This window comes from Eschrichtius robustus, chromosome 14 (assembly GCF_028021215.1).
Source record: "Eschrichtius robustus isolate mEscRob2 chromosome 14, mEscRob2.pri, whole genome shotgun sequence".
NCBI classification, from domain to species: domain Eukaryota; kingdom Metazoa; phylum Chordata; class Mammalia; order Artiodactyla; family Eschrichtiidae; genus Eschrichtius; species Eschrichtius robustus.
The window spans coordinates 35,191,919-35,204,234 of NC_090837.1; the positions used below are offsets into that span (position 1 = coordinate 35,191,919).

A 12,316-nucleotide genomic window follows, 5' to 3' on the forward strand; every position below is an offset into this window, starting at 1 on the left:
AAGTGCAGCTTGTATTTCACAGAATTCAGAAATACCAGTGAGATCATTCTGTAGCTTATTGAGTCCCTTGTAGGCCACCTCAGCAAGAGAAAAGGACTTCCCCTCGTGACATCGATGTATCGGCAGCCAGGTTCTAACCAGAAAGTTCTCCCATCTTCAAGATGTGCAGAGAATTTGACATGGAGTCTCCCAACATTTTCTCCCATCATTGTCATGGTAGCTCAAGAGCCTCTAATTGCTGAGAAGGTCAAGGAGGATGCCTGAGCCGCAGGATGGATGCAGCCCCTGTGCCGTGGATGGGACAGCAAAGTAGGCATCCATCCGCAATCTTCATGAGACTCCACTCACAGAACGATTAGCACAGTGCCCACACACAGACACGTTATTCCCAGGACAAAGAGAGTCATTTTATTTATAAATTACCACCTTTTTTACATAAAAATATTGTGTTTCTGAATTTCCCTGGTGGCACAGTGGTTAAGTATCTGCCTGCCAATGCAGGGGACATGGGTTTGATCCCTGGTCTGGGAAGATCCCACATGCCATGAAGCAACTAAACCCATGAGCCACAACTACTGAGCCTGTGCACCACAACTACTGAGCCTGTGCGCCACAACTACTGAGCCCACGTGCTGCAACTACTGAAGCCTGCGTGCCTAGAGCCTGTGCTCTGCAACAACAGAAACCACCTCAGTGAAGCCCGAGCACCATAACAAAGAGCAGCCCCCGCTTGTAGCAACTAGAGAAAGCCCACACACAGCAACGAAGACCCAACGCAGCCAAAAACAAATAAATAAAAAAAAATACAGATTGCCAAATGCAATGTGGTACCCTGGACTGGAAAAAAAAAATATTGTGTTTCTAAATTAGGAGGCTGGGATTAACATATACACACTACTATGTATAAAATAGATAACCAACAAGGACCAACTGTATAGCACAGGAAACTGTATTCAATATCTTGTAATAATCTATAAGGGAAAAGAATCTGAAAAGAAAATATATGTGTGTGTGTGTGTGTGTGTGTGTGTGTGTTTATAACTGAATCGCTGTGCTGTACACCTGAAGCTTACACAACACTGTAAATCAACTATACTTCAATTAAAAAATTTTAAAAAATATATTGTGTTTCTCAAAATTGAGAAAAAATATATTGTGTTTCCGAAGCAGGAGACCTGCCATTCATGTATTTATTCAGCTAACATTTACTGAGTACGTCCTATGGAACGGGGACTTTCCAGGAAATGGTTATACGAAAATGAGCGAGACCCCTTATGCCCACTAGAATCCCGTGGTCTCCTGGGAGAGATCCGCATAAAAGGCAATAAATGACCACAGACATTTCCAGTGCCTGGTGGCAGTTTGGATGATGTGCGTGAGAAAACACATGAGGCAGCTGTCAATTCTGCCCCCCTGGGTTCAGCAAAGGCGTCACCAAAGAAGTGACAACAGGGCTGGGGCTTGAAGAAAAAGTTTGAGTTTAGTCTAATGGAGGGAAGGACCATGTGCATCCCAGGAAGAATCACAGATGTAAGAAACAGAGCGTCTAGTTGAGTGGTTCTCACTGTGATTCCTCAACCAGCATCAACATCATCAGGGAATTTGTTAGAAATGCAAATTCTTGGGAACCACCCCTGAAACTCAGGATTGCGTCCAGCAATCTGTCTTAACAAGCCCTCCGGCTGATTCCCTGCACACCCAACTTTGAGAAGCATTGGTACAGTCAGTTGATGGTATCAAGGGAAAGAAAAAAATATATTAGCCAAGTATTTGTATTTTACATAATACAGAGATACCTAGCTATAGATTTTCCATCCCCCCAAAAGATTGAAGCAGGCTACATGATTACATACATCATCATTAAAAGGGATAAGGTACACAGCCAGAGAAAACAATGAAAGTAGAAAAAAAGTAGAAAAGCAATAACCATTACTATTTTATTGCAAATTTCCCAATAAACTTCCCGGGATTCAAATATAGATGGAAAGGCATTTATCTGACAAGAATAGCAGTACCTGCAAGATGTTAACAGTACCTGGCAGTTGTTAAACACACAGTTTTGCTAATACTAAGACCTGAGAGGGATTTCCTCATCACACCGCACTCAGAAGACAAGTTTTGCAGAGGTGGATGACATCCCAACAGTAAAAACCACACACGTACACATATCAGCTTCTTATAACTTCCTTACACAGGCTGAATATCAAAGAGAGTTCAGTGAAAGGAGTCCAGTGGGAGGCCTTAACAATGAGGTCAAGTTTGTAGCTCTCAGACGATCTGACTCACATCTGGATCGTATCCTCAGAGACGAACGACAAGGAAGCATTAAAAAGCCAAAGGAGAAATGGAATGGTTAGACCTCAACGAAACACAGGGCAGGCTTTACACATCATCCTAAGAGCCTCAGCTTTGAAGACTGTGCTGCTCTGGACTCTCCAAACCTCCCAAATTGAGACGTCTTTGCGTCCCTTAACTTTTGCACCTTCTAGACTTGTTTTTTTTCCAAAAGCTTTTTACCTGATGCATTACATATGGAACACAGACCACACAATCTAGGGCCTGATTAGATTCCAATTTGTACTATTCTTGATTATTTTATATTTATGTGGTTTATTTTCTCAACTAGACCATAAATTAGATAAGGCCGCTCATTTCCACGTGTCCTTTGGCGCAGGGAACATTTAAGAGGAGGCTTTATTGGTTTATTTTTTTATGGAAGTATAGTTGATTTACCATGTTGTGTTAGTTTCTGCTGTACCTCAAAGGGATTCAATTATACGTATATATACACTCTTTTTCATATGCTTTTCCATTATGGTTTGTCACAGGATATTGAATATAGTTCTCTGTGCTCTATAGTAGGACCTTGTTGTTTATCCATCCTATATATAAAAGCTTACATCTGCTAACCCCAACCTCCCACTCCATCCCTCCCCCAACCCCCTCCCCCTTGGCAACCACCAGTCTGTTCTCTATGTCCATGATTCCGTTTCTGTTTCATAGATAGGTTCATTTGTGTCATATTTTAGATTCCACATATAAATGATATCATATGGTATTTGTCTTTCTCTTTCTGACTTACTTCACTTAGTATGATAATCTCTAGGTTCGTCCCTGTTGCTACAAATGGCATTATTTCATTCCTTTTTATGGCTGAGTAGTATCCCACTGTATATATGTGCCACATCTTCTTTATCCATGCCTCTGTCGATGGACATCTAGGTTGTTTCCATGTCTTACTATTGTGAATAGTGCTGCTGTGAACATAGGGGTGCATGTATCTTTCTGAATTATAGTTTTGTCTGGTTATATGCCCAGGAGTGGGATTGCTGGATCCTATGGTAGTTCTATTTTTAGTTTCTTGAGGAACCTCCATAGTGTTCTCCATAGTGACTGTAGCAGTTTACATTCCCACCAACAGTGTAGGAGGGTTCCCTTTTCTCCTAGGTGGTGGTTCTAATACGCTTGCAGCTGCCCAGCTGGGCAGAAGGGTAAACTTTACTCGGATGAGTAAGCTTTAGTGGGCCTCCCATGGTTCCGCCACAGACAGTACAGGGTCTCAAGCCACTGAGGCCAGGGAGCTGGGCCTGGCCAGGCCTAGGAAGTTGATAGGCAGCCTCTGTGTTTCTTTCCCGGGGCTACGTGGAGTCTGGATCTGTTTCTCCCTGTATGTTTGCTCCTCTCTCTTCTCACATGCTCCCTCTGTAGGACCCTTGTTTCTGCTGCCCCACAGTCTGAAAGAGCACATGACTCTGGCTTCCGGTGGTGCCAACATTGACCCTTCCTGTACTTGACCTTGCGGATTAGCTCACCAGGGTTCAGTGACTCTAGGAACATCCTCATTTAAATTTCCAGGAGCCAGCATCTGATTGATTCAGCCAAGCCTCCACATGGATGCCCCTGAGCTGGGGTCTGCAAACCCAGCTCAATCAGCTCAGAGGATGTGGTGATCGCCTCAACATTCCTGGCCAGGACAGCGTCAGAAGATGCTGAGCTCAGGGGGAGAAATTCCCCAGAGCAGGTGTCAGCTGAACAGCTACCACAAAAGGGGGCCACTCTAGGTACTTTCTGGGCCTTAGCACTTGGTAAAGTAGATTTGTACAGCAAACTTGGTAAGAAAAGCAACAGCATTTAAAAGAAAGGAATTTATGAAAGGAAACTTTTGATTCAGGTAAAAAATACATAGATAGATAGATAGATAGATAGATAGATAGATAGATAGATAGATAGATAGATAGGTGATAGATAGGGAGTCGGGCTGTGAAGCAAGTTGTCTAGAATGTGCCAGAACATGTTCACGGGACTATTCAGCTAGTGACAAGAGATGTAGACAAAAATAACTCCGTTTTCATCAGAGGCTATTTCCACTGCTTCTTTTCAAGTTGTCTTGTGTTGTATCAGTCGTTATGTTTTCCATCATGGTTGTCTTTATATCCCATTAAACAGTTTAATTCTATCATCATTCCTGTTTCTCCTAGATTAGTCAATGGCTTGCATGTTTTTCTCAGCCTTTTTTTTTTTTGGAGTAGACACTCATGGTTTGTGCTCTTTTCTGTGAAAATTCTGCAGATTATCTGTTTTATCCCCATAAGGGTAGGGCGTCCCCCTGCCCACAGTGCCTCCTAAAGAGCTGATGGCCATGGCTGGTCAAGGTGACCACATTCTCTTAGCGACTCCCAGGGGAATCCATCTGCAGGCTTAGCTGAGATAATCACACCCTCTTCTAGAATGATCCAAATGAGGGTAATCCCATGGGGAGCACATCTCCAAAGTCACATAGAGTCAGGACAGCTACCGTCCCACCTGTGTCAATGCAAAATAATGTTAGGAAGTTTTATAATGTACTGCTTCAGTTACCTCCACATAAAAATCCTCTCCTAAGCCCTGTGTTCTTTTACCCAACCAGCAGTAAGTATAGACCAATAATAATGACGACTTACTAACCATTTCTCAAGGAACACTACTCTTCACCTTTTTATTCTCAAAAACCATAATGAAACCACTTTTGAAAGCTTTGTATGAAGACAAAGGCAATGGCAATTGTGCTACCAATGTGACCAAATTGGAAGAGGTCTGAGTTCTTGTTTCATTTGTTTTGTTTTTTGTATAACACCATATCTTTTGAAAGGGAACTGTTCCAACGGCATTTATTTGTAGCAGCAGCCTGATTGAAGGAGGTATTCACAAACAAAATCAAACTACAGATGATTAGGATAGCAATTAATGTTCATGAAAAGCCAAAATACATTCTGCATATATAAAACGGCTTAGCCTTATGCTTTGAGTAATAGAACTGGTGTATTTCAGCCTGTGCTTATACAAAGGTGCTCTAATGGTATTTGTACAGTTTTAAGTACTGATACATAGTACATGAAAATCATTGAGTGGGGAAGCCTGAAAAAGTGAAAGAAAATGGCATTCAGTTATCTTCTGCAGCTACAAATTCAGAAAGTGAGAAAATATCCCCAAAGTGGGCCTTTGGGCAAAGTTAACTCACATACGTTTTCTGTTTATTTTACCCTAAAATGGCATGACTTCATTTGTTAGTAGTATGTTAATGAGAACCATTCCCTATTTAAAAAAAAAAAAATTATTTAAAATCATGCACCTGTTAAACATTCATATCAGTCTTTATTCTCAATCTCCATAGAATGGGGGTTTATTAGTAGTAGAGGAAAACATTACTAATAAAAAATCTGCATCCATGTTGCATAGAATTTTGTTCTGCCTGGAAAAAGCGCCCTGTGTGTTTAGTCTGTAGTGGAAACACATGTGGGCGGAAGGTCTGAAGTGGGAGACACTGCCCCCATCGGCCAGGACATTCTCACCCTTTTGGGGGTTACTGTTAACTCCCTTTTAGTCTTCTCTCATGAACTGCCCAAGCAAGAAATAATTGCTTCTTTTAGATCTTCTTGCTCCTCCCCACCCCTAAACCTATCCTCTAACTACAGCCAGGGAAATCCCTAGTATAAGCATGGCTGTGTCGTTGCCTGGTTTGAATGGCTCTCACGGATGACCACCACCAGCAAAGTCAAGTCCTGTGTATTACAGCATAGCTGACAAATCTCTCCAGGATTCAGCCCTGACTACGCGTCTCACTTAGGACTTGGTTCAAATGCAAGGGTCAGAAAACAAATCACAGTGGTGTAGACAAAGATAAAGGTCCATTCCCTCCCCCATAAACAAGATGCCGGGTCCTTTATCTTGTGCTTCTACCATCCTCAGACTGTAACTTCCACCTCATGGTCCAAGATCACTGCTCCCCAAGCTCTCAAGTCTGAACCCCAGCCAGGGAAGGGGTAAAGAAGGTATGCCCTTCCCTTTAGAGTCATTTTCCAGAAATTGCATCTGCCATTTTCAATTATACTCCATTAGCCAGAATTAGTCACCTGTGCACATCTAGGGAGACTAGGAAACGAGTCATTAGTCTGGGACTGCTTTATACTCTTCAGTAAGAGAATCCTTTCTTTCTCTGCAGTTGAATGTTGTAACCTGGCACGGGCAGGTCACAGGTAAATGGGGGGAGGCAAAAAAGTGACTTGACCCTGAAAACATTCATGGAGATTTCTTCTTCCTGGCATCTCCTTAAACCAGATACAGTGCTCCCTGTTCTCCTGGGCAGGGTCCCCCACGTTGTCCTTTCTAAAGCAAGTTGTGATTGTCCAGCTGTCCTTCCCGATCGAGGGAGAGAGTGGACACCCTTCGGGTGGGTCTCCTCTCTCTGCATGTAAAGAGAAATGAAGCACAGCAGCTCTAAACAAAGACATGCACAGAAGTCAAAATAAGAACTTGCCAGCTTTGCAAGACTGTTTTCCATCTTGTCAGCATCTTCTAACATGTGGTTTGTTTGTTTTTCCCTTGGTGCTAATGAATGACCTGCCTTGAGAATTGCCTTTACAGTGCTGGATTGTTCTCGCTTTAGTCATCATCTGGACAGCAATGCGTCTGCTCCAGGTGTGAGAACTCTGTAAAAAGCGGTACATCTCACACTCAGAGCTCATCTCACAGTAGCCAATATAGGCAACATATTTTCCAAGCCAACAATCGGGACATGTCATCTGATGGTAAAATCGAACTTAGGAGGATAACAAAACATAATTTTGAAGTCATAGTGAACAAGAAAAAATGAGAGATGATCACCGTCGTCATAGAAACCCTTACGAAGGCATGTTGACTCACACTCCCCACCCTGGCTCAGAGAGGAAGGCACAAAAGACAATTTCCCTTTCTATTTTCAGAAATCTTTTACGGCCGCTTAAAACCTTATTCCGGGGCTAGCAGCTTCCTTTTCCAAGAATGTGGAAGGTAACAAGAATTGTTCTTTATCTTTTCTCATGACTAGGTCACATCTCTCTGAGCACATCACAAGCCCTTTGGCCATTAGGGATTTGCTGGTTGCATTTGGTTGTCTGCAGCAGCAAACGCTGAGCCCTGCAAGGGGGGGATGCTCAGTTAATTCTTCCCGGGATGGTGTTAGTCACACCGTGGGCTGCAGCAAGTGATGTCCATGGTTGCCACTTATGAACATGAATTAGGAGAGGGAAAAAAAGAAGTGACAGAAAGAAGTAGGCTGGGAAGGGAGTTCATGAGTAACAAAAGAAGAAAATAAAGAATGAGGGGAATACACATATGGACACCAAGGGGGGGAAGGGGGGGGGTGGGATGAATTGGGAGATTGGGATTGACATATATACACTAATATGTATAAAATAGATAACTAATGAGAACCTGCTGTTATAGCACAGGGAACTCTACTTAATGCTCTGTGGTGACCTAAACAGGAAGGAAATCCAAAAAAGAGGGGATCTATGTATATGTATAGCTGATTCACTTCGCTGTGTGGCAGAAACTAACACAACACTGTAAAGCAACCATACCCCAATTTAAGGGAAAAAAAAAAAAAAAACAACGAAGGGAGGAAGAGCAGGACTTCCATGGTAGGTGCCACAGCTATTATTTAGCCATTGAGGGTTTTAGATCATCTGCCCTCGCTCACCAGGAAGTCACTGAATGCGTTGCTTTAATTTATAATCACAAATTAATCAATTTTCCTTTTTAAAAGACAAGAGAGTAGAAGAGACTGTAAGATTTTCCCTAGAAAGAGCCAGAAAGTTAGATGGAGCATCTAGAAATGTTTACGATTATTTATTGCCATTTTTTTCATGACCTTATTTGCCTGCATCACAGAGGAAAAAGATCAAGATTTCAATATCCTTTTACAAATATTGAGTAAAGAAGGACCAAAGTTAACTTACTTATTCTTGATGCAATTTATTACTCTCTATGAAAATGTAAGTGCTTGCCACTAGGCTGAAAATAGCCCACTTAAGTTGTAGTAGAAATCACACTGTGCCTGTTTAACTTACAAAAATGATCATCAGTTACATCATTTAACAAATTTATCATTAATGGCCTTAAAAACCCTCTTCGTTTGTGTGTCCTCAGGCAACATCATCTTACATGAAATGCCATTCACAGATTAAAGATAATTACATAAATATTGAATACATGATTTCAAATAATCTTCTACGTTTTGGAGTAAATATGTGTAATTCATGTTTTCAGCTCTTGCCAGCTCCACATTTTATTTAGCAAAAAATATCCACCCAAGACCTAGATGCTTCAGAAGGAAAGGTTGAAGCATTATTTCATATTATTTTATATATTGAGATATATGTAATCATAAAACTTAGTATGTGACCATAATCCAACTGGTTTGCTATTTTTGTCTTTTATTTTTAAGTCTATATTTAAAAGGCAAAAATGTCTTCAGTGGGACCTGTTTTATCCAGAGAAACTTTCTCATGCAATGAATGTTTCCACCTTAATTAGTTTGTGCCACAGTTTTGCTGAAAACATGTATTTCATCTTTCTGGATCCCTCTTTGCCACAGCCTACTCTTGGTATTGTAACTTCATACAAAGTGGTCCCAAGGTATTTTATGCTAAAATTTCCTTTATATTAGTGTCCTCAGTGGGCAAGTTTTGATTTACAGGTTCTTCCTGAACCACAGGTGTCATGAGTCCTGCTTTTCCTTTTTGTCTCTTCAGGTGTCATTTTCCTTCTCTCCTTCCAACAGTTTGTCCTCAGTCTAGACATCCTGTAGTCAGCAGGCCAGGCAAACTCCCAGATTTTAACTCCAAGGCAGGGAGAACTTTGAGAGGTGAGATATTCATTGGTGGGTCGTGGAGAGGCAGAAGGGAAGGCTAACGGGTAGCAAAAGGCACATTCACCTGTATGCCTCCTGCCTCACCTTGAAAACCACTGGTCCCTAAAATGCCTGAGAGATGGTCCCTTCCTTCCTTCCTTGGCCCTTCCCTTGTCACACAGTCCTGTTCTCACTCAGTAGATGTGACTTGAACCACAGGATGGACCACCCTGGGAAATTTTGCACTGATGCATTAATTCACTGACTAAATGCTTTACTGAGTTCCCACCATCAGCCAAGCACTTTGCTGGCCACTGGATGCATAAAACATAGCCTCTACCGTCAAGAAGCTCCTAATTTAGTAGACTAACCAAGTTCAAAAGTTTCCAGTGATTAAAACCTCCCATCAGTTTTCCCGAGCAATGAATCCAGAAACTGAGAGCCTAGGAGGAGAAAAGGAGCTTCATAAAACATGGTTAGAGATTTTCGTCAGGAGCTCCCACACACAGTATGTCCCATGGAACAGACAAGTCCTGACCCCACAAAACTCTGTGTTTTTCTTCATTAGGCCATATGTGGGTGTTTCATTCTGTTTTTTTAATTAAACCAATTTCTCTCCCCGTCTGAATATCTGAAATGACGTTTGTGATATTTTTGGAAAGTCACATTGGCTTTTCCGGACAAATCTCTATATGACAATTTTTGTATTGTAGGAAGCTTTAAAAAAAAAAAAAATCTGGCTGTCAGGAGAATTGCATTCAGCTACTGAAGAACTCTCTCTGTTAGAGTCCAAAGAAGGTACTATACCCAGGAGAACAGCAGCCTCCAGTACTAAAGCGCGGGGAAGGCTTGGAATGACCTGATTTCCCACAGGTGGATCTGTAGAATGCCCTTCTCTCCCAGGCAGACATGACCCTTAGGTTCAGGCCCTTCATGTCCTCAGGAACATTTCAAGAGCCTTTCCTTTGGCCATCTTGCCATCACTTGTAAATATTTACCAGAAACTTTTAAACCAGCAAAAGGAGATGCCCTGATATTCAAATTAGCCAATTCAAGCTTATTTGTTCTTCATCGGCTCTCAGTTTGTTGACAGGAAGCTCTTAATTCTCTGATGACAGAAATACACGGGCAGATTTTCTCTACAGCTCTGATTTATTTGCCACACCATTAGTTTTTCCAACTCTAATTACCATGGGGAGATTGTTTGCTGTAATTGTTACCACGGAATTCTAACGGGAAAGTATGTGAAAGAAGATACAGAGATATATCCTAAAGTTATAAGGTGCCGGTAGCCTCTTTTATTTATGTTTTTCACTCACATTTATGGGGTGTTTACTGTGTGTCTGTGTGGCCCACCTGGTACAAGGTAGGGAGATGTAAAGGATGTAAAGGTGGCTAAGAGGTAAGCTAGCCTCAAGGAGCTTGAGCTAGCAGGGAAAGCATGAGACAAAGCATTCCAGAGGAGCTGGAGAGTGTGCAGTAGATGCCCTGCGAGCACAGAGGGGAACTAATTCTCTCTGCAGGGGGCGGATCAGCAAAAGCTTCCCAGATTAAGTGAGCCCTTCCGGTCTGCTAGCTTGACGATTAACATACAGTTAAGATTAAAAGGAGAGCAGCAGGGGAAAGATACAGTTATTGGAATCCTGGAGGGAGGGGCAGTTTTTCTCCCAAGTCATTTAAAAATAGTTTAGCATTTTTATACGTTCTTTTCCGGGTTTACTAGCTTTCACCCCTACTGTCTCTCCTATAGGACTGGCATGGGCTTTCCTGGCCTACAGAGGTAACAGGGCTTTTCCAACAATGCATTAAAGCTGCTTTTAGGGAGAGTCATGAGTTCTGCCAGAAAACCAACTCAGTAGCAGACACACGTGGAAAGAGAGCAATATCTATTGACCAAGCGAAGCGTTAACCATTGTCCCCCTCTCCTTCATTCCCCCAGGTCCTTGCGGGAGACGGGTCTGGAACCTAACCACCGGGTGTCCATGACCCCCGTGGTTGCACCCCATCAGCGATGAAAGGATTATCAGGCAGCCGCAGCCATCACCACGGAGTCACCTGCGATTCGGCCTGTGACTCGCTGTCGCACCACGCAGACCGCAAGCCATACCTGCTGAGCCCGGTGGAGCACCACCCGGCCGACCACCCCTACTACACTCAGCGTACCTCCTTCCAGGCGGAGTGCGTGGGCCCCTTCAGCGACCCGCTGGCCAGCAGCACCTTCCCACGCCGACACTACACCTCACAGCAGGAGCTGAAGGACGAGTGTGCCCTGGTGCCTCGCACCCTGGCCACCAAGGCCAACCGCATCCCCGCCAACCTCCTGGACCAGTTTGAGAGGCAGCTGCCTCTCAACAGGGATGGCTACCACACATTGCAGTACAAGCGCACGGCCGTGGAGCACCGCAGCGACAGCCCCGGCCGCATCCGCCACCTGGTCCACTCGGTCCAGAAACTCTTCACCAAATCGCACTCCCTGGAGGGGCCGTCCAAGGGCAGCGTCAACGGGGGCAAGGCCAGCCCCGACGAGACGCAGACCGTGAGGTACGGCAAGCGAAGCAAGAGTAAGGAGCGCCGCCCCGAGGCCAAGCCCCGCACCAACACTTCCCCGGGCTGGTGGAGCTCCGAAGACAACCTCGACGGCGACATGTGCATCTACCACGCCCCCTCGGGCGTGATGACCATGGGCAGGTGCCCGGACCGCTCGGCCTCACAGTACTTCATGGAGGCCTACAACACCATCAGCGAGCAGGCTGTGAAGGCCTCCCGGAGTAACAACGATGTCAAGTGCTCCACCTGTGCCAATCTGCCCGTCACCCTAGACGCGCCACTGCTGAAGAAGAGTGCCTGGTCCTCCACGCTGACCGTGAGTCGAGCCCGAGAGGTTTACCAGAAAGCCTCAGTTAACATGGACCAGGCCATGGTGAAGTCAGAGTCGTGTCAACAAGAACGTTCCTGCCAGTACCTTCAGGTACCATTTATGTGGAGGGATGGATGCTTAGATGTTGTACCTGCTGATTGTGTGGTATTTTCTCCTGGGTCCTAGTCTTGGCTCTACTATGAATTGCCTATATGAACCTGAGCGAATTACTTAGCATTTCTGGGGCTGAGGGCTCCTATCAGGAAACAAGCCTGCTAGCAACCACATCCAGTTATCTTGAGATACTATAT

The 12,316-nt window shown here is 43.9% G+C and overlaps 1 protein-coding gene across 4 annotated transcripts in view; it reads left to right on the plus strand.

Annotated features, from left to right (window-relative positions):
• Window positions 1–12,316, plus strand: part of DLGAP1 (DLG associated protein 1) — an 846,176-nt gene that overhangs the window by 514,834 nt on the left and 319,026 nt on the right. For all 4 annotated transcript variants that reach the window (XM_068562839.1, XM_068562840.1, XM_068562841.1 and 1 more), the window contains one exon: window positions 11,088–12,116. In XM_068562839.1, the coding sequence (XP_068418940.1) occupies window positions 11,160–12,116 (957 nt within the window). In that variant the 5' untranslated portion in view covers window positions 11,088–11,159. The remainder of the gene's footprint in view (window positions 1–11,087; window positions 12,117–12,316) is intronic.